A 22,367-nucleotide genomic window follows, 5' to 3' on the forward strand; every position below is an offset into this window, starting at 1 on the left:
TATAGATACAAGCTTTGCAGCTAAATGAATGACTTAATCAGTACCTGATAGAGTGGGAAAGCTACTAATGTTTTTGCAGACATTTCTCATTTTATCAGCAAACCATTAGTTTAAAAGAGGCTTGATCTCTTCTAGTATCTTTGTTAAAATTCAGGAACTCCTTACAGACTAGGGCCTATAAATTCCTTTTAACTAGAAAACATATCTGATGAAAAACAGATATTTCAAAATCTAAGACCACCCAAAGCCACAAAAAGGGATGGATTCTTCCCTGACATGTCTTTAGGGGCCACAACAATGGTAAACTGACCAAAACACCAAGTCCAGTCACCTTTGGAGGAACCACCACAATTACAAGAAAGTTGTTTTGACAGGTAGAAGTTCAGAGAAGTTTTGCCTCTTACACACACCTTAGCTTTAATATAACATGACTGATTTATGATGAACAGTTCCTATTTTCAAAAATTAAATCTGTATTTTATATCTTGAACCTGCTCACTTTTCTTTTTAGCAACTTTTTACCCAGATGAGAATATTCAGAACTGAATCACAACTTAGACACCCCATCTTTATACTAAAGAGTTCAAAATTCACAACAGGCAGCCTTGATTGGTACTTGACAAAAATGACTGGTCCTAGTTTAAATCTGTCATTGCCCCAAGAAAAGATTGTAAATAGCAAGTAGCTGAGATCACAAGACTGTTGCAAAACCAATCCTAATTCTGAAAGATTTTTTTTAATTTTTTAAATTTTTTTTGCAGGGCTTCTAACCATTACACAAGTAGAATGCCCCTCGAGGGGAAAAAAGGATGAGTTTGGAAGTTTTATTTAGTTTTTTTATTTAGAAACTGCTTCAAGTGTCAAAGCTGAAAGGTCCTTTGCAGTCATACCTTTAAAAAGCCTATACCCACAAGTAAGGAAGGACTCATTTGATCTTCATTTAAGTCAAGACCTCAGAACTGTCATACAGGATTCTTACAGAAATAAGACAGAGCGACACTCACACAAAAAAAATCTCTACTCAGAAAACCACAGTATTATCTGGGCATTTTTTTGTTTCCAGTAATGGTCCCTTTCTGTATTGTTAGAAACAGCTTGAACCCTTTAAGTCTAGAGCTTATTTACACTTACCAGTAAATTCTATTTTAGGGTGTGAAATCTAAATTGCAACGCCGAATCCCCATCTGGAAACAACAGTGCTCAACTAGGGATTTCAGGTTTGGAAAAAACTACTACATAACATGGATGATGCTTATTAAGCTTCAGTGATTTTCTTTCTAACTCATACCAACCTATAAGCTTACAGCAATAGCCTTCCATAATCAGCTATCACTCTTTGTGAATTTGACTAATGAACCATCAAGTAATTACAAAAAGGGAACCACCACCCAAGAAGGTGTGCCAACAGAAAGAACAACTGTGACAGTCTGGGCAAGGGTTGTGCACCATCAACTGTATCCAGGTCAGCCTGATGTCTCATCAGCAGTATCAGCCAGGACAAGCAGAGGCTCCCTCCCAGCTCCCACCAATGGATGCTGGAATCGGCACTGCTGTGTGTTCTGGTCCCACTCCCCCAGGCTACCTACTGTCTTATTCCACCACGGTGGAGGGAGTGGGCAAAGGCCACATCCATCTGGCCTATGTCCAAATCATTCCACACAATTACAGTCATTAGATTCCAACTATTCCCTGCCTCTGGCATCACTGCAGTTCCCCAGTTCCATACCACCCAGACACCACGCCAGGCTCCCTTTTCCCAAACATCTCCACCCCAGCTCTCTTACTCACAGCCTGGTAAGCGCCTGTCCCTTTTCCACTTCAGCTTGTGTCCCCTCATCTCCACACTCACATCAATTTAACTACCAACCCTCAATATCTACCATAACGGATTACTTTGAGCAATTTGTAAAATATAACAGCCATAACAATCCAATATTAGGCATATAAGCTGAAGCTCATGATTTAAGATGCTAGTATCTTATGTCATCAATACCAAGGAGAAAGATTTTTCCCAAAGGCAATTTAGACCATGAAAAAGAAACTCTCTGCACTTTCTGTATTAAAAAAAAAAAAACACTAAGAAAAAGATGCCTCTAACTTCATGAAAGCCTGAACTGTCCAAAATTATCCTCAAAATCCTTTGCTCCTGCTGAAATATCTAAAGATTAATTTTCCCAACTAGGCAAGCACGACCTAAAATAAACTTACAAATTCTTCAGAAAAACTTACTCTTATGCCGAGTAGGTTCATTAAATGCCAGAGTTCTTCCACTAATTGCAAAGAGAAGCTATATACCAGAGTGACACGGACAAAGAGACTATTAAATTCAGAACACTTACATAATTTATGCTGAATCAAGAAAACTAAATCAATTATGGAAATGAATGGGGGGGGTGAAGTGAAAAAGCAGATTTTGATATCAAGTTTCACAGGAAAAAAATAGCCTCAGTGTTATCTGAGGAGAGTCTAGGCATTCTGAGTACGAATAAATCCACTACAGACTCCAAAGCAGTAAACAATTGGAACAAGTAAGAATATCTAAGATCAGACATGCAATTAGGTTAAAAGGAAGTATCACAGTGTCAACTACAGCCATGGTTTCTAGAAGACATATTTCTGCACACACCTTACTACATACAAGTCAGCTATTAAAAAAAAAAAGACAAGAAAAATGTACAAGACTATATACAAAGTTTATAAGTTGGTTGGTTTGTTTACAAGCCAATAAGATTTTAAAAGATATCAGGAATTTTAATACACACAGGTTAGGGAAAGGCCAGAATGAAGACACTACTTAAATAAAACTAATGTTGCACAGGGAAAGTCATACTACTAATCCTTAAATAAAAATGAAAAATGCAGATTTTCCCTCACCTGAAGGATCAATGATTTTATGTGTAAAGTCATCTGAACTTTCAACATTCATATCAAACCAAGTTTGATATATATTGACTTCCAATTGCTGTTTGTCAACAGCAAAAAAATCCTGTTTACAAGACAGCTGTAAAATTCCTGGCATAAATTATCTGCTTAGCATCAGGTAAAAACTTTGTGGTAATCCAAAAAAGTGGATCCATTCCTTAACACCACAATATCAGTCATCACCTTATCCTCAAGAAAATTTCCCATCTTCTGAAGACCAAAAAGAAAAAAGACTGAGTTTCTATAAAAGACATTCTTTCTACATAACCCTAATTCATTTTTATGCCACTTTCTCTTCCACTTATTGAAAAAGAAACCCAAAGGATGAAGTGCAACTGAAAACGTAGTTCCCTTCTGCAAAATTCAGGTGAATTAGAACCTCTCTAAAAGGTTTGCATGCAGTTTTGGAAACAACAGTTCAGAGATACTGAGCACAAAAATTCCACATTCCTATACATTGTTCTTCTCCGTGGAGATTTACCATCCTACTTTCATCATAGGGGAAAAAAGCCAAACCAAAACTAATTATTTCCTGAATATCTCCCCACTGGTATTCCGTAACAGAGCAACATTGTTCTTAAAACATTTCAGAAAATTCCCCAAGGAGGTCAAAGTTGTCCACACTACATGTAAACAGGTGAAAAAGTTCTTTGTGATGGAAACCATTAATTAATCTTGATTTATCTAAATGTTGGCTGATGGGACTTAACATTGAGCATCACTGGGTAAGTTTCCTATGGCAGCAGTGAAACGTACAGACACAGCCTTTCTGGTGGGTGACACACCATACTACAAAATTAGATGTTTCACAAATGAACTGGAGGCAGCAGCTGCCTGCAGGTTTAAATGGTTGTGCTGAATCATTGCAGGAATGAGAACTCTCCCTGCATCAACCATTTCTCCCATATGACCAGCTATGATGACCTCCCAAAAATAAAGTTGGGAACGTGAATGGTACCGGCTTTTGAAAAAAAAAATACCCTCAGCTCAAATAACTACCCAAAAACTCAGATGGCAGTAATGAAAGTGAAAGCTTATTTGAAAAGCTTTAGTATTGAATAACACAGGTCTCACTTCAAAGCAAAAGTTACATGCACAAACGTGCATATGTGGGTGTGTATATACATATATCCCCCTCATATTTGTCACTTTTACATCCACATTTATTCTACTTATTTTCATAAATTTATTTTCATTACAACATTCGCTATCCCTTATTTCTACAGTCACTGGCCAAATTTTAGCTTGGGTGTGGTTTTAGCTTTTTCTTTGAGGGGGGGAGGCGGGGAGAGGGAAGGGGGGTCCAAGGGAAATAGTTTGGTTTGTCGGGGCTTTTTTTGTTTTGCGGTTGGCTTTTTTTGCAGTGGCAGGCAGACAAGTAAGCTTGGTTGTCGGTTTGTTTTACCAGCAAGTCTATTTAAGTTAACAGTGCCTTTGCTTCCTCACTAGTACAAACTTAGAACATGCTTTAGGCTGTATTAACATAGCTTACATTCCTGAACTGCTTATTGTGTAGTTTTATTATTTTTCATGTACTTTAGTGCGTGAAATTCTACATCCTAAGTAAGCAATTAAATCTGCAACGTATGTCTCAGGCAACATGCTTATTCCCTAGTCATTCAAAGAAACACTGAACATTCTGCAACATTTAAATGGCGATGTCATGATATATTGTTGGGGAGGAAAAAACAAAACTCAAGTGTTTAAAAAGGAGTACGATTTTTAGATATGCATTATTTAAAGACTACTCAGGCAGAAGACTTACCATCTCCAGCAGGGAGGCCTCTTTCTTTTTTCTCATCACATTTGTTGCATTCACTGAAGTACAGCAATAGAAACATATCCAGAAGGACCCAAACCAAAGAGGTGGCAAGGACCACCTTGCAATATGCAAATTTTTTCATGGCACTTTAAGTCAAATACAAAAATAAAAAAGTATAAATAAAAATATCAACAGGTTTCTTTAATCCAGTTTGAGAGACTCCGTTCTATATCTGGAAAAAAAAAAGAAGAAAAATAAAAGTCAGAAAAAGTTACCTAGGGACAGCAGGTAAAAGCAGAAATATTAACTACGTTTTAAAAGGTACCAATTTAATTACCAAAGGCTGTAAGTATCAAAATGAATACTCTGCAGTCCAGTGAGATTAAGGGAACAGGATCAATTAAAGCAGCATTACTCCAGTCTTCCATTACCTTAACATTCATCACCAGAAATGTTACAATGAGTGACCAAAACAGAGTGCTCTGCAGAGCCACTGGAGAAGAGGGTAAGCATATCTAATGAAACTATAAGGAACTCTCTGGATCCTCTGGAAATCAGAACAAGCTAATGAATGAAAACCAGGAACATCTGAGGAAGCAAGGTATCAGTCTGTGCTGTGTGAAGCCCATGGCTAATATTCCTCACGCTCCCACCCTGTAGTACGTGCTGACATTCTGGGCCCATCATTAGGAATGCTAGTCTACAAATGCCTGTATTCTACATAAAGTCCAATGGCACATGACACCTTTGTCACCAAGACAAATGCTTTGCTTTCTGCAAACCAAAAAATAAACAACCCTTTTGGGTAAAGTTAAAGAGTAAGCAAGGAAAGGAGAACTTTAATTGTAAACCATGATTACGAAAAAAACCTCACAAACCGCCCTGTATTAATTATTAAGACTACCCTTCCTTTAGTATTGCATTGTCATAATTTGATTTCTGCCCTCCCCCCCCCAACACACACCTCCTTGAGGGAAAATACTATGACGTCCCTCTTCTAAATACAGCTTGTCTTTTACTGGCAGCAGAGGCATTCATGTCTCCATGCATCCCTATACACTTAAGTGGCATGGGTTCAGATGGCGTAGCAACGTAGGAGCCTGTAGCCTTCCACTTGTACAAGATTAGAAGGGTGTATATCCCTCTGCTCCCTGCATAGGTGTGCATCAAATGCCAAGAAAGAGCTTTGTTTGGGATAATCTCGGTTTGCATCTATATAGTTTTGATATGCAGGAATGAGTATATAAAACAAATAAGTGCAAAAATATCTGTAGTTAACAACACGATGATAAAAGTCGCAGATGAAATTACCACAATTAAACATTATGTTAAGAAAAAAATCCCAGGGTTGGTTGGTTGCTTTTTTTTTTAAATAGACAGAAGGATGATCTTGAACTCTGAATCTTGGAGTTGCGCTATAAAGCTCTATAAAACCATCAGATTGGTGATCAGCAGCAGAGAAAAATAATTTGTTACAGAATACTAAGAGAAGAACAGAAATCAAACCATCACACAGTATCTGCTTTGTCATCTTGAGCACTGGATGAGCAACTAGTCTTGTCATTTCAAAAAAAGATATAAAAAGATTAGAAAGGACAAGGGAGAAGGGCAAAATGAACAGCTTCATTATAAGATACAAGTGAAGAGAGTAGCATTCTTCCTGGCTGGAAAAGATGTAACCTAAATCAAGTAACAAGTCTATAAAATCCAAAGCTGCATGGAGATGGTAAATAGAGAACAACTGTTGCCTGTTACTCCTACTCCTTGTATTGGCAGAAATCAAGTGAATTTAGCAGCAAGAGGTTAAAAACCAAAGGGAAGGTACTCCCCACAATGTGTGGTTATGCAGGGGAACTGCTGGCAGTGCTGCACGTGCCTGTGCCAGTGCTGCACGTCTTTTCATCAGCTATTAAATACCAAATCTTCACCCCTACTTCAGGCAGTCCCAGACTGTGAACAGGTCACTAGGAGAGTACAGCAAGGAACTACTGTTCCCCGTTTCCTTCCCTAGATATACACAATCAACCACTGGCAGAAACAAACACTGTATACAGATGAAATCTGTCTGACATGGTACAACGATACTTAAACTCTCCACAGGACAGGTTTCTTCTAATTTGAGATGCCATAGAAGCGATTTGGCATCATCATACCACCACGCTTGTACTTAAAGAAAACAAATGCTAATTAAAAATAACATGTTTTACAACTAAATAAATTCTTATGATCTCACTTCTTGAAGTTCACACTTGTGAGATACCAGGATATAAGAGAATGTGTAAAACACACAGGACCACAGTGCTCAGGGGTCCTCAAATTAGCAAAACATCAGGAGGAGAACTGTTATCTAGATTTTTTTGTCCATGAAAACACCAACTGTATCAAGTGTTTTAAAATGCATAGGCTGTCACTAGATCTGCTTCTAATGCAAGAAATTTCCTTGGAGAGTTCAGTGAAATGTCAAAGAGCCACTTTCTGAACCCTTTGAATCCTTTGAGGGTTCAGGGAAGTGAACAAGAGACAACAATACAAAGTTCATCATGCACCAGGTACCATCAGTGAGGCCTTTCCCTGTACCTTTACACAAAGGCTCTCACTCCCTTGGGCAGTTCACCATCTCTTGCATTAAAAACAGTGGGAATAATATAGTGTATGACAGCACTTCCACTGTCTGCTTACCAGCAGAATTCAGGCAGCACAGCAGTGAAGCAGAGGGGCTCAAAAACTCTGTTGAAGCAATTGCTCTTAGCATACCAGAGCCTTGACCAAAAGCTCCCTAAGAGGACTCCATCATCCCCAGCTTAGGCTGTAAGAAATGCTTGGTGCCTCTCTCTGGTGCTGAAGTGGTGGTGCTGGCCTCACCCATGGGAGGGGTGCTGCTTCAGTGGAAGAAGCTACAGGACAAAGTGGGGAGACTGGTACACCATGAGCAAGGGTGAACAGTAAGTAGACAGGCCTTCACAGAGACCTTGCAGTGCCACAAGTCTGAGCCTCATGATGCAAGGAAGAACAGCTAGGCATTGCACTCAAAAGATGAGTGGATGGAGACTCCTAAGATGGGGGCTGAGTAAGGGACAAATCCAGGAAATCAGTGACTTGTGGCAACAAAAGGAAAGCCTGCAGATGTAGATGACCTTTGGAGGTCCCTTCCGGCCTGGACAAGTCTATGATTCTATGATTTCCAGACCAGTTACACTGCCTGGGATGTTGCTGAATGACTGGTGAGTCTGCCCAAGTTCCGCTCCTAGACAACCATCCTTTGGCTACTCATTCATGTACGAATCAATAGTACTGCCAGGTGTGAACCTAAGCATATGAACAGTGACTGCAGAGCTTGGGGGCATAAAGTGTAGCAGGCATGGGACCTCTGACACTGCTCTCCTCAACTGCTCCAGTGGGAGGACAGAATGCAGGCAGGAGTGCACACAGTCTGTCAACACCTGGCTGCATGGCTGGTGTCAAAGGCAATCTTCTAAGACCATAGGACTTTGAGGAATGAGGGTTGCTGGTCAGGATCTGTGTGATAAAGTGAGGCAAGCAGCACCTTGGAGAAGGTTCTTGTGCTACTTCTGCAAAACACACAGAAGGTAGAAGCAGAGCTACTTGGAGGAATATAGAAACATCTCTTGAGCATGTGGGAAGGTACTCAGGGAACCCTGGAATTCAAGTTTGGAAGATCCACTGCTCAGTGGAACAGCAGACCTGGTGAAAGTGGGTGTGGAAAAGGCTGAGATACTCACTCAGTGCCCTTTTTGCTTCCTTTGTTATCGGGTGCCCCAGATCAGAGTCTGGTGGCAGAGTCTAGAGTGGGAGTGAAACTTTTCATGCATGCATGCATGATGGACTGAGTCAGGGATCTCTTAAACCACTTGGACATGTGCAACTCCATGGCACCAGACGGGAGGCATCTGAGAGTGCTGAAGGAGCAGACTGATCTTACTGCAAGGTCATTCTCCATCATCTCTGAAAGGTCATGGTGATCCAGAGAGTTGCCTTAGGATTAAGATAAAAAAAAGCTACCATCAAGAAGAAAAAGGAGGATCTGGAGAACCATCTGCTAGTCAGTCTCACTTCAGGCCCTGTGAAGATTATGGAACAAGTTCTCCTGGAACCTATATCCATAGACACACGAAATAAAATAACAAACCTAACCCAAACCACCAAAAGGGCAACTGGGAACAGACAGTACAGATTTACCAAGGACATATGATACTTGACCAACGTGGCAGCTAGCTTTATGGCAATGTCTGGTTTGGTGGCCAAGGGAAGAGCAGTGAATGTTGCTTACCTTGACTTTATGAGGGACTGTGACAGTCTGACAGAGTACTCTGTCAGAAGTGAGCAAGACACAGCCTAAAGAAGTAGGCTACCTGGTGTGTGGACTGCTAGCTAAATCACTAGGCTCCATAGGTTTTGACCAGCAGTACAAAGTGCAGCTGACAGACATTCACCAGTGGTGTCCTTCAGAGGACAAAACTGATACCGATTAGTGTCTTTACTGAGAACCTGAGAGATGGGACCACATGTACGCTCAGTAAGGCTGTAGATGACACCCAATGAGGGGTAGAGCATGCAGACAACACCCTGAAACAGTACCCTGGAATGGCCCCGGGTGGCCAATCCAAGGGACATCCACGGGCTAGAAAAGCAGGCAGGTTGAAAATCTCAAGAAGTTCAATAAATGCAACTACAAAGTCCTGTAACCCAGCATGGAGTTTCCTCATTATCCACAGAAGCTGGATGTCAACAGGCTAGGAAGCTGCTCTGCAGAAAGAAGCCTTTGGAGCCTGATAGCAACTTTAACACGAAGCGGCAGTGTGTCGTTACGTCAAAAGTCAACTGCACCTAATAAACAAGCTCAGTAACCACAGCAATAATCCCAGAATGCACAGGTTTAATAATTGCCTTTGCTATGGAGTAAGGTAATAAAACTGAAGGTTTTTGCACAACCAGGTATTTTTCCTCCCTTCAAAATACTGGATAATAGATAACAAAACCTTTATACCATGGAAGTAAAAGAAGTACTAAAAATACCCTGGAAACAGTAGAAACAGAGGCTGTAACTTAACAAGAATAAAGTGAAAGGAGGAAAAATGGGTACATTCAAGTCTTGTTACTTCTGAAGGTCAAGTGATTTTCTTTTCCCCTCTGACAAAATCCATGACACTCTTGACACTGTAGCAAAAGGTCATCTTTAAAATTACTGCTCATATAAACAGCATTGTTTCTCTTTACCACCTCCTTTATGAACACCTGACATGGGAAAGAATGCTTACTCTTTTCAGTATGACACATGACTGTTCAGTCATTTTTACCTCTGGACCAACTTAATCTTTGTTTATACTAATGAGCAGTCTTCAGTAAGACTTTCGTGACAGACATGACAAAAGACTTCATTCCTACTATTCAACTATATTAGGATTCTACACTGGATGTGGCACCTAAACAGACAAAGCTGATCTAAAGTTTGTTTTCCAAACTTTCAGATACGAATAAGCAGTAGTTGGCACAAAGTAGGAGCTCATCAAAATCTGGACACAACGTTTGCTATTTCTAAGCAATTAATATCAATTTAAAATAAATTGAAAGTGATTAACTAAACAGCATCTTAGGAAAGATTGATGGCCTACACAATTCAATTTTCAGCTTCTCGGTCTATTTAGTAATGAAGGAGAAAAGACTGGCATACTCTAGGTAACATATTAGGCATATGTATGAATTTTTGAGCAAACTTCTAAAAAAATGAACTAACCACAAACTGTCATCATAAACATTGTCTAAAACTCTGCATAGCTGAACTATTGATGAGGCCTATCCAGTTGAGTATGTTTATATTTGAAAACAGAAGCGATGTCAACATTAGACTCAGGTTTCAGAGATACTTTTGCTACTGTGCTGATGTTTTTTTTTTTTCTTTTTATTGGCCCATGCTTTATTAAATTGCTTTTAGTGCTTGTTTGCAGAAAGCACATTACAATCAGCTCATCAGCAAATAGGTCAGTTTGAGGATAAACAAAGCGTTACCTAGTTTAAATGCTATAAAAGCAAATGTAAAAAAAAATATTCAAATTGCAAGGTCAACCCATTACCTGTGGAAAACAGGTGTATTGTGTGTCTTCTTTACAGAAACACCTCTGGTAAACTTCATCAGGCAAAAAATATTCATAAACTTGAGGATGCCAGTACTCTCTTCTGCTCAAAAGTTAACCCAGAGAGAAGTACTCTTCATTGGACAACTCTTGTTTGACGGATTTTGAAAGGTTTCAGTATTCAGAAGTCATTTGTTCAGTAAAATTCAGTAACAGTAAGTTCTGAAGAAGTAATGAGAGAACACCAATCATATCAGTCTGAGCAGTAAGGGAACACTTCATTAAAAGCAAACTTCCTTTTCAGAAAAATCCAAGAAATGTAGGTCACTAAAATCAATTTCCATTCTTCTTGCTCTGTGCAGGAAGACTACGCTTTTAATTCATAAGAAGTGATTTTTCAATTCATAAGTCAATTTTTAAATTGACCATTTGAAAAAAAACAACTATCAATTATGTCTATGAAACTAGTAGGCCTTGGAATTAAGTAGGAATAAAACAGAAAAATAGGAGTAGTTGACTACGCTTGAAGAAACAAGGATGAATTTAATACGCAAAGACAAAAGTTAGGAGTTCATAAAGGCTTTCCTACTAGATAAACTAGAAAGCATAAATATGCTTACAAAAGTAGAAGCGCTTGTGAGATGAAAATCTGGCTCATCACAGAGAAAAGCAATGCCAAAAATGGGACAAGAAGTATGTACTCCATCCACAATTTTGTCAAATTGCTTATAACTGTATGGAACTTAGTCACTGTGCACTTGAACCTCTAATTCTCCTGATTTACTTATCTCAGTAGTCTACTTAACCTCTAACTTTTATGATTAATTCTAATTACTTCTACAGATATATAGTAAGGAAATAACATTTCTAAACTGAGTAGAAATGCTTTCAAAACCAAGCTCTTCTGTCAGTTATTGCAAGAAAATTAATTTAAAATACACTGCTATTTTGGTACCTATACTTTTCAGAAACATCTTAACTACAATCATTTAACTTCTGAAAACAGTTCATCATTTTGCAAATTAGAGTGCTTAACAGTTTCTCAAATGAGTTTGTAAGCAGCATGTACCATCTTGATTAAATCTCCTCAAAATTTTCCAAGAAAAGAAGCAAGCATTTGGTCAACACTTTCAAGCAGTTCCCACTACTACACAGTCCTTCCTGATTCTCTTCCTAATCAGGGCTATTGAAATAAAAATGATCATTTGCAGATTAATAACTACCTAGTATGGCCCAAATGTTAATTATACTAGAAATACAGTTTACCTCCATTTAAGAAGGATTAAATATGTGAAAATTGATCATGGTACAAGGAAATGGAAATTATCAAACCCAAGATGAAATAAAACCAACTGCGATTACCTATTCTGGTAAATCCAGGATGGCCTGTATAATCCATTCAGTAAGGCCCAGAAAGAGCTGCCGTGTGAAATTTCAAAGTGTGATAGCAGAAAAGTCTAGTAATTTACTACATATGCTATCTGAAACAGGCATAAATGACGGATATTCAGAAGGACATCAAGTTGTCCAGACATATATGGTTAATTTAATAAAGTATATGAATACTGCATTAACATACTGAAGTTATTAATAGTATATAAATAAAGACTGACCAAACAATCAGCGATATAAGTAGACAGGAAGTTGAATAAAAAGCAACACAACTTTGATAAAATTAGAACTAAGTAAATTTCATTCAATCTATACCTGACTTCAAAGTTACCGCTGTCAGCTAATGCAAAACATTTTAAATACAGTTGCCATAAGGAAAATTGTTATTTAAGATGAAGAAGATAAGAAATAATACAAGATTTATGTGGATAAACAAGATGATTACAGGAACAACTGCAAAGACTTATAAAAAAAAAAACTTAGTAGGCTGATGAGAACGTTCCTTTGATAATCTGGCAACTATCTTCTTTAGTAATCTTGGTGTACATCTAGATGGGTGATCTTGAGAGCTGTTGCTGTTACAAAGAAACAAGTGAAGAAAGGTAGAAAGGAAGACGGTTTTGTGGACTGGAATAACAGAATTGAGATGGCATTTAAAATATACGTTCAATAGTATGCACTGGAGTATGTAACTTTCCTATCGGCTGAGGAGCTTCAATAAAGGGCTCATAAGGGTGACACTGTGAGCTGCCACTGTCACCCAAAAATCTCATTGGCCATGACCGGATGCATCATTTAACTATTTTCCTTAGATTTAAAACCAGAAACCATTGGATGATGCACCAGAATTCCACAAGGAAGGGCAGAGGGAGAGCTAGGTATTCAGCAAAGATGGTGTTTCAAAGCAGAGCCCTGTGGATTTATAAGAGACCACTGCAGGGGACTGGATGCAGTGATTCAAGCAGTCCTTTTCAACTCCCACTCCTCCAGCCTGGAATTCATAGGAGAGTAATGAACACTAATGAAAAGGTCAAAATTAATTGTTTCCAGAAGCATTTTGGAAACTCCTCCATACCAGCTCAGTATTTGGGGGGGAGGGAGGGAGGAGGAGGGGCATTGCTTTTAAGTTGGTCTTCTAGAAGAAAAAAAAAAAAACCAAACCAAATATTCACACTCATTAATTCTCCTAATGCCAAATTCTCCCAATAGATTGTTTTTGAGAATAAAATAAAGTGTTATTTACAGAACGCCTCAAATGAGAGTCTTTGAAATGATTTCTTAAGTTACCTCCTTTCCCCAGCTGTAGCCAGTACTTTTTAGATTGACTAAGAAAGCCTTATCTTGCTTGCAGAAAGAAACTGCAATGGGCAAGGTTTCAAAGGACCACATGAAAAATATTTTAATCAAATAATAAGGTTGCAAAACCAATTTAATCCACAGATTTTGAATTCACGTTCTTTTTTACAACACTTTTTGCTATACAAGAAAAAGTGTAAATTGATCCAGAGAGGAGACAAAATATTCCCTATCAGAATATCACTGTAAATATTACAAGAGCTCAAGAGGACAGCTAAAATTTGGAAACCAAGAATACAATAAAAGTACTAAGACTACTACTGTTGTATAAACAGCTAACATTTACTAGACTCCCATGACTTAAAGTAGCTTTCAAAAGATTGAGGCAACAATTTCCTTTTTCTCTCCGCTTTCCAGGTTGAATGAAAATTATTTTAAAAAGGCAGATTTATTCAAGGATCCTTCAGACATTTCCATTCTCTTGACCACTTTGAGATTTTAGATATACATCTATTATGCCCAGTGAACAATCAGTACAGATTACTTAACGTTGCCAATCCTATACAAAAAAACCTATAGCTTGAAGAACTGATTCAAATATTAGGAGTATATCATTAATTTGATTTAATTACAACACATATCAAAACAAACACACAGATATATAGTACTTTGCAGCTAACAGAGGTAAGTTTTTGCACCGGCATTCAGTTGTTGGGCACTAGAATACTGGCAGGTAAATTCAAACCACCATTATTCAAATCTTTGCCTTCTTACATTGAACAGCTGATATTGCCTCTCCTGGAGCTACAGAATAGGCAATCCTTTTAGGAAAGCAGATTTATAAGCTGACAGACAGTTCTTTATCTTCCTGAAACAACAGCAGTCTTAAATTAGGCTACTGACACCTCAGATGCTGACAGAGAGCAAACACTCCTCTTCAAAGCCACAGCTACTCCACATACGCGCTCTGGGAGGGCTACTGAGCATTCTTGACTTAAGAGAAACAGCCAGCTAGAGAATACAGACAGTATTTTCATCAGCGAGTATCACAGGCAGCACAAAGACAATGAGCAATTCATGAGTGAAAAGCTCTTGTTATTAGCAGCAGCAAGAGAGGATTTTAATGTCAGTGCTAACTATGGACCAGGCTCATAAATCCCTGACATAATAATTAATGCCTGAAGATGCACCAGTAAGATCTCTTTGAGCCTTCCGCTAGCCTTCACGACGGCCTGAGGTGGGATTTTCTTTCGTTTTCTTTTTGGAAGATTCACAGTTGGTGACCCAGCACTTCGCTTTTTCTCTACAGCAACACTCCTGCCCGTCAGTATCCCAGAGCTATAAACCTATTCCAATCTTTAATAAATACCTGAAGAGCTGTGCTCACTCGTCTTTCAATCCCAACACTACAGGACTGGAAGAGGAAAATCCACGTCCCATTAGCAAAGGTGTTCTAGGTGAAGACCTCCACTTCCTCAAGAAAAGCAATTCCTCAAGAAAAGCATATGAGCTACAGACCTTGCACCATTACTCAGTTCACCATTACTCAGAAGAAACACTTTGTTAAAGCAGCTTCCCTAATGCTGGCTATGCAGCTAAATGCTGGTTCCAAGGTTCTTTTAAGAAACAAAAAGCTGAACTACCCAAAATTTATATTACAATGTGGTAGTATCACAGCAGTAGAGATTAGGCTATTAGTATACTGTTTGCTGCCTGTAACAAAAACCTGTAAACACCTCCGCATATTTTAGATACTCAGGCTTGTGACGTGATGTAACACAGCACGAAGGCTTCGAGCCAAAAGCAGCATCACTTGGCCTCACAAGGCGTATGTTCAGTAAGACCAAATCCATGCAAGCAGTCAAGAATTTCTAATAATCAAGAAGTCACACATTCCAAAGACTATTTTAAATCATCTGACAGGTGCAAGATGAGCTATAAGTGGAACAGGCTAGCTGACAAGACTTCTTCTGAAGTTAAAATTCCTACTGAAAAAAATTAGATTTACTATTGCAAGCAATCTTCTTTAAGAAATCATATGCACTAGATTAGACTATGTGGCAGTAAAAACAGTTAGCTGTTCCATATTCTCAATGCTCATATTTTCCAGCTTCCTTTATTATGTTTCTGCATAGTCCAGAAAATCAAATTTACTTCCAAATTTTTTTTAAAGTTCTACATTAAAAAGTCAAACTGCAAACTCAGTTTTTACCAGCTGAGACTGAACTAAAATGTATACTATCCTTATCAATAGATCACTCTTCATACAGATGTGTCAAATACTCAGTAGAATTTTCTGCAGATGATGCTTTCCTCAGTCTGCACGTGTCAACAGTTACAAATGTCAGGTTGCATTTGCTTTTCAAGTATTTTGAGAAAATAAGCAGATTCTTCTGGAAAACACTGATGGACACAGACAGAGGAGGTTGGAATTTAGTCTCTATTCTGCTATCAAGATAGAAGAGAAGAAAACTAGTAACTCAGGTGTCAGTACTAAAGATTCACAGGTTCCAAGGAGAAATCTTTGACTACTTAAAGGTCAGAAGAATTCAGCTTCACTAGCTACACATTTTTCACAGACAAAGACCTAAGCAGACTATGAACAATCAAGTGTATAATTCTTTTACAAGACAATCTTGAGATCTTCCTCATAAGTTAGAAGAAATTGTTAAACCTTGCAAGCTAAAACTCAAATGTTCTAAAATATCCAACCTCCATAAAGCTACTGATTATTCTTTAGATATGTATCAAAGCCAAAAGCTAGAGTGGAATAAAATTGTTCATTAATTCTTCAAACACTTTTAAAGACGGCAGAAAATTACACAGGCAAATAGTCATCATTAAGGATGAATCACTAATGGGCAAGAATTTGAATTAAAGAAAAGCAAAGTCAGCTAATTAGAAAAAAAGATTATAAAGGAGATTTCTGGAAACATAGGGTAAATTACAGTGAACAGATTCAACCATGCTTATGTGAACAACTGCAGAAACCTCTAATCCTGAAAACTTTCTATTGTAGATTAAAAATCCAGAAAGAAAATGAAGAAATACCAAATACATTCAAGGAACACTTTTTCACCACCTTCATTATATGTGGAAAATAAATTTTAAGTGTTCTAGAAGAAAAGCTTTGAAAACAGTACAGGTAAAGAAAAATTGATGTTACATGCTAGGGCCATAGGGTATTATCCTAGACAAACTGGCTGAATTCTACCTGGAGTAAATGCAGAACTTGCTGACAAATCAAATACAGACAGATACCAAGTTAAAAACTGCTGATTAGGATAATGCATGTGAATAAAAATGAAGACTCAGAATTAAGAAATCTAATTTGACAAAATAAGGATGGCAATCCTTTAACACATGGTGGCTTATATTATCTCAGGTAAAATGAAGAATGGTAAAGAAATCAAAGGTCTTGTTACCAAGTTTTGCTTCTCATCCTCTTAACCTGTGATGACTGACAGTACAAGACAATTTACGTAAGTATCAATACTGTCTATTTTGAAATGTTGCAAAGGCTAGTTTCTTGTTTTGGGACATTATCACAGCAAAAGTCTACTCTTCCTTTCCTTTTCACTGCATTTTCCCCTTTGATATTCAAGCAAGCAAACTATCCTTAACTCTCAGGCAGGCAGAAGCTCTGACCAATTCTGTTCCATACATGCAGATGTACTCTCATTCCCCAACTGCTCTTACATCTGTATCTCCTAGGTTGCCACCATACAAACAAATAATGAGGTGGTGAAGAAAAAAAACAAAACACAGGTGAAGCAGAGACAGGATGAAAAAGTGCTTTTCTGTTGCTGCTTAAATCAGGACTATATAATAAAAGGATGAGGAAAGAGGAGAAGACGACCTCACTTAAGAAATATACAACTCCCCATATGTTTCAAAAAACCTGAAGCACACAGTATTCACCTATCCACCATATAGGTCTTTCTGTAACTGTAGAAGTAGACAATATGAATGATGGACCCAAACATAGAAATTTTAATTGACCATGGACATACACCTAGCTCATCACAAGTTATCAGCAGATAGAGCTTCCCCATTCTGTTAAGTGGAAGGGAAAGAACTCAGTTTGAATTACCCATGTCATATGCCAGTCCTAATGCAAATAAATGAAACTGTCTTTACATTAGCAGCCCCTAGAAATATGAATACATAAAAAGCTAGATTGGCAGACACAAAAAAAACCACCACCAAAAAGCCCAACTGAATAGCCATGAAGGACACTACTTTTAATTGCAGAATACTGAGACTATATAGAAAAGAACCCAAAGACTAAAAAGGGCAGGAAATCCAGTCTATTAATTTAATTGTGAAAAGCTTTGTCATCTCCTCCTCACCCCAAACCAGACATATTAGATAACCTTCAATGTAGCCAGCATTTCCTTTGTCTGGAAATGCTAGCAAATGAAATCTTAGTTTCTAGATATTTTTATAAGGTTCTCAGACTCATCTCCAATACTACAGTAAATAAACCTCTTTATATTCACTAGAGTAGTACTTCCATACAATTAAACAAAAAAGATTGAAAAATTAATCCACCAGTTAATCTCGGTTCACTGAAAGTTAAAAAATACAAACTATGAACACGTCTTTGTTTTAGAGTTTTTCAGAATAAGCTTTCTTTTGTGCTCTGGACACACCATTATGAAAAGCATACCATTATTAATGTGAGAAAATGTAACAAGAAAGAAGAAAGTCTACATCAAACAGGTGGATATAAATTTAAAGAAGCTCTGGTCAGCCCTATCAGGTCACTGTAATCACAGCATTTGTGAAGGAAATTACAGTTTGAATTTCCAAAGGTTAAACAGAACCACCAAGCACTCTTCACAACTTTCGACTTCATTGAAAAATAAAAAATTGATATTCAAGTCCACATTTGATCAAAAGTAGTAGTATGGAAAAGATAAGTTGCATTCTATAAAAAGCAGCAATCCAGTTTTGTGCATGGCTTCAAAAATCTATATTTTTTTTTTAAACAAGAACAAACCTATCATGTTTTGAGCTCCTTTGTAAAAGAAAGTGCTAGGAAACCAAAAATCAATAAAATGCAAAAAAATCCGTTTTCACTTAGATCACAGAAGTCAAGTCATTTTCACAAGAAAATGCTACATTTTCAGCATTCTGTAATAAATGCTTTTCCAATGTTGCTTGATTTTATTTCCTAACTATATGGAAGAAAAATGGCAGATTCACTCACATGTTAAATTTCGAGACTACAGTCTTACAGCTAGTGATTACAGTACGAGTGTTCCATCTGGCTTAACTTTTAAGTTTTCATCCTAATATGAAAAAGGTTCGACAAATTTAAATAAAATAGCCGTATCAAGATACAGGCATTGCATCAATAAGGGAAAATGTAAATAAAAGTAAATAAAAATGTTATTTGTTGTACTGTACAGCAGTCCAGAGAAATCTGAAGAGCATGATATGTAATTTAAGGCAGAAAGATTATTTCCTGAAAGAGTTAACTTTTTTCCCCAGTTACCTATAAGACTGATGCTAACTATTTTCTGCATAGCACCATAGAGAAAACAATCAGCATAACATTAGATATGGCACATGTATATTAAACGTCATTAAATTACTTAAGTTTCCTCAGATGCTCAGGTGCTTATTTTTTTGCCAATTTTTCTGCTGAGGTTGTCAGGCACTTTGTAAAAAACATCTAGTGTATTTAATCTGACACCACTTCTGAAGGTATAAAGCTTGTAGCAACTTAAGATTTTTTACAATTCAAAATTCATACCTGACTAGAAGTTAGGAGTGAAAGAGTTAAAAAAAGTTAACGTGTCAGAAAAAGTTAAAAAACAGAATACAAGGGAACTGTTTTGTAAATTCAACTATGTGTTAATTGGAGACATTTGAGTAATACAATCACCTTTCTTAATTTAAATAAAATCAGATACTTTAAAAATCTCCTTTAAAATTCTATACTTCAATTAATTTAAAATTCTTTTTCAGTAACTTTTCTGAAAGATTTTTATCTTCTCTGAAGATACTAGAATTTTTACAACTCAAGAGATTAAACATGCCTGAGAAGCCATACTACATGCTTAAAGATTACCAACATGCTACTGCATAAGTAGTTGCTACTCCAGCTTCTCTCTCATTCCAACATGCCAGCCTTCTGCTTTGCAAAAATTTACACAGCAATAAAGATACTCAACTCAGGCAACCAATACAACTGAAAAATAACCAAGAACAATTGTTTTCAGCCACACCAATCTCCCAGTGCAGACACAGACCAAAAAATGCGAACGCATCACGTACCTCCCCCAACAGCAGTTATTTCCACTCAAATCTGTTTCCTCATTAAACACACCATTACAGTCAAAAACCACAGAAGAGGTGGCTGGGCTACAGCAAAAGTACCAGTGGATCTACAGTTTGAGAGGCCATAAGCAGTAAATCCAGAAATAAAAAATTTGCTCTGCTTATCTTTTTTTTTTTGACCCTAATTTTTTTCTTCTGAGTAGCCTCTACTATTATTTAACCATATTGGGTAGTAATTTTGGATATAGGTTTCCCTCTCCCCTAAACTGATGCTTGTTCAACCTATACTTTTTAAGCACTGAATTTAAGAAAGAGTACATGCCAGGGTAAGATCTTTTGAAGTTGACCAGGAAAGGATCCACTTAGACCTGAAACAGGCTCTTGTCTTTTCACCCACTGATCCTGAACTTCAAAGTTGGCCCCAATGAGTTCTTCAGAACTCAGTCTGTGAAAACTAACCTTATGAAAGGTGCTAACAGGTTTGCAGGAAAGAAAAAAAACAAGGCCAAAAATAAGCACAAAAATGTCAATACCAAGGATAAAGCGGAGGACAACATTTAATGCACTAAATACAACTGAATTGGTTAATCTTTTCTGCCAAAGGAAACAGACCTGTCCTACCACATCTTTGCCCATCAGTCCCATTGAATTTTGGTTCTCCATCTTGTTTCAATCAAACTTAAAAAAAACCCAAAAAAACCAAACAGTAGCAAGGGGGAGACGCACACAGAGAGAAGGCCTGACAAGAACTTGTTAAACATCTCATTGGGCAGCCAGTGACTACGCACTGGTAGTTTAATAAGTCATCTCTTGTCTGACAAGGATGCTTTAAGAGGCCTGTGCTCACTATAGAAACAGAAAAGGAAAACCAGACTTTCTCAGTTTCAGCTGGATGGAAAACTGATCTGAATTCCAGCTTTGGCCCAGATACCTCTTTTCAAGATGATATACCAAGTAAAGGTAAGCTTAGGAAAACTAAAAAATTGAGTACTTTATCCATGTGGACATTGTGCTTTCCAATATACAGAGAAAACCACAGTAACGGACAAATTAGGCTTGTGCTAATATTTAAAGAGATTCTTACAGACACCTATTTAATAGCTGCAGACAACTGAATGGGCCCAGCAGAACCCTGAAGGAACAGAAAAAATATGGAATATTCAATGACAAAGTAGTAGCATACATGCAGTCTCCAGGCACTCCCTTTGCTCTAAGACACACCCAAAGTAGACAGACCTGACCAAAGCATCAAAAATTCTGGATCATATTTTGTACTGACCTCCTCTGCAGGTTTACAGCCATCTGGATGGTCCACTTGCACTGGTGGTAAAATCCCAATATATTGCTGTAGAGTTCCTGTGGTAGGAACCATAGAGCAACAGACCAGCCTAGGCCATTCTGACATGAACGTAGAAGCACAAGAAGCGGTCTTCCATCCACAAGGTCTTAAGGTTGTCCTGAAAGAAGAACAGAAATTCAGATAAGTTCCCCACTCAACTGTGGCAGAGCTTGAGGTAGAAGGGGAAGGGGAGTAAAGTTTTCCAGCATTTAAGACTTCACAATCCTGTGCAAGGGAGAAGGAGCCAAAAGACTGCTTCTAAAAAGAGGCAGTGAACTGAGTCTGTGAGGAAAACAACATATGCAGGGTAGAGTGGAGAGGTGGAACAAGTCATCAAAATTTTTTAGCCTTTCAGATGATATGATTTAAGTGGGAGGACTGCCTGTCCTCCCAAATAAGCAGTTATCTATTTTTGAGTTCTATATATGTCGTCCTCTATCCAATCATGAACACTTAGCACAACAAACTATGAATTGTTCTCGATAAGGCTAGAAAACAGCCTCCTCAACGGCACACATTTACATGAGCAGCTCTCCAGATGATCACTCTTGTGCACTAAGTTTTCCCATACATATCCTAGTTTATAGATGTAGGGGGTTTTTTCACATTCTTTCATCTCTCGCCCACAAGTTAAACATTAGCATTTATAATGACAGCTTTTGTAAAAAAAAAAAAAAAAAAAAAAAAAAAAAAAAAAAAAAAAAAAAAAAAAAAAAAAAAAAAAAAGTGCTATTAAACTAACACAGACCTGATGCTTAAGTCATGTTTTTTCACTTCTAAAAAAAAACCAAATGACACCTGAAAAACGATGCCTGAGCCTTTCCAAGTGTTATCTGTTAACACAGATTGAATGAATTCCTCCAAATCTACTCCATTAATACTTCAGTTTCTGAAGGAAATTCTAAGTAGCTGAAAAGTAAACAAATTATCTTAACAGACAAGAAAGTAGATTTTTTTCAATTTCTAATGCAGTGGCAACTTGCCTACACTTCAGTAATATTTGCCAATATTATGAGCTTATGTGTTGTATTTGCCATGTTACATATAAGCCTACTAACTTATTCAAGTTTATTGCTCTTCCTGTTTAAACTGTTAGCTTTATGTATTGCCTGCCCAGATGAAAAATTATGTACAAGGGAGAAAAAATAAGATGCTGACACTATGACAACATGACAGTATGGAAGAAATACATGGTAAGGAAAGCAACGATTGACAGTGACAGAAAAGATGTTTATCAACTACTTATTCTGAAACAAATTATTACACCAGTACAGAG

At 37.6% G+C, this 22,367-nt stretch overlaps 1 protein-coding gene across 1 annotated transcript in view; it reads right to left on the reverse strand.

Annotated features, from left to right (window-relative positions):
* The window catches only part of GALNT1 (polypeptide N-acetylgalactosaminyltransferase 1), an 86,155-nt gene that overhangs the window by 37,764 nt on the left and 26,024 nt on the right, over positions 1-22,367 (reverse strand). Inside the window, exons 2-3 of the mRNA XM_014938604.1 lie at positions 21,032-21,209; positions 4,688-4,916 (exon numbers count right to left, since the gene is read on the reverse strand). Coding sequence (XP_014794090.1) covers positions 4,688-4,826 — 139 coding nt within the window. The 5' untranslated portion in view covers positions 4,827-4,916; positions 21,032-21,209. The remainder of the gene's footprint in view (positions 1-4,687; positions 4,917-21,031; positions 21,210-22,367) is intronic.

Source organism: Calidris pugnax, unplaced genomic scaffold (assembly GCF_001431845.1).
Source record: "Calidris pugnax isolate Ruff unplaced genomic scaffold, ASM143184v1 scaffold13, whole genome shotgun sequence".
NCBI classification, from domain to species: domain Eukaryota; kingdom Metazoa; phylum Chordata; class Aves; order Charadriiformes; family Scolopacidae; genus Calidris; species Calidris pugnax.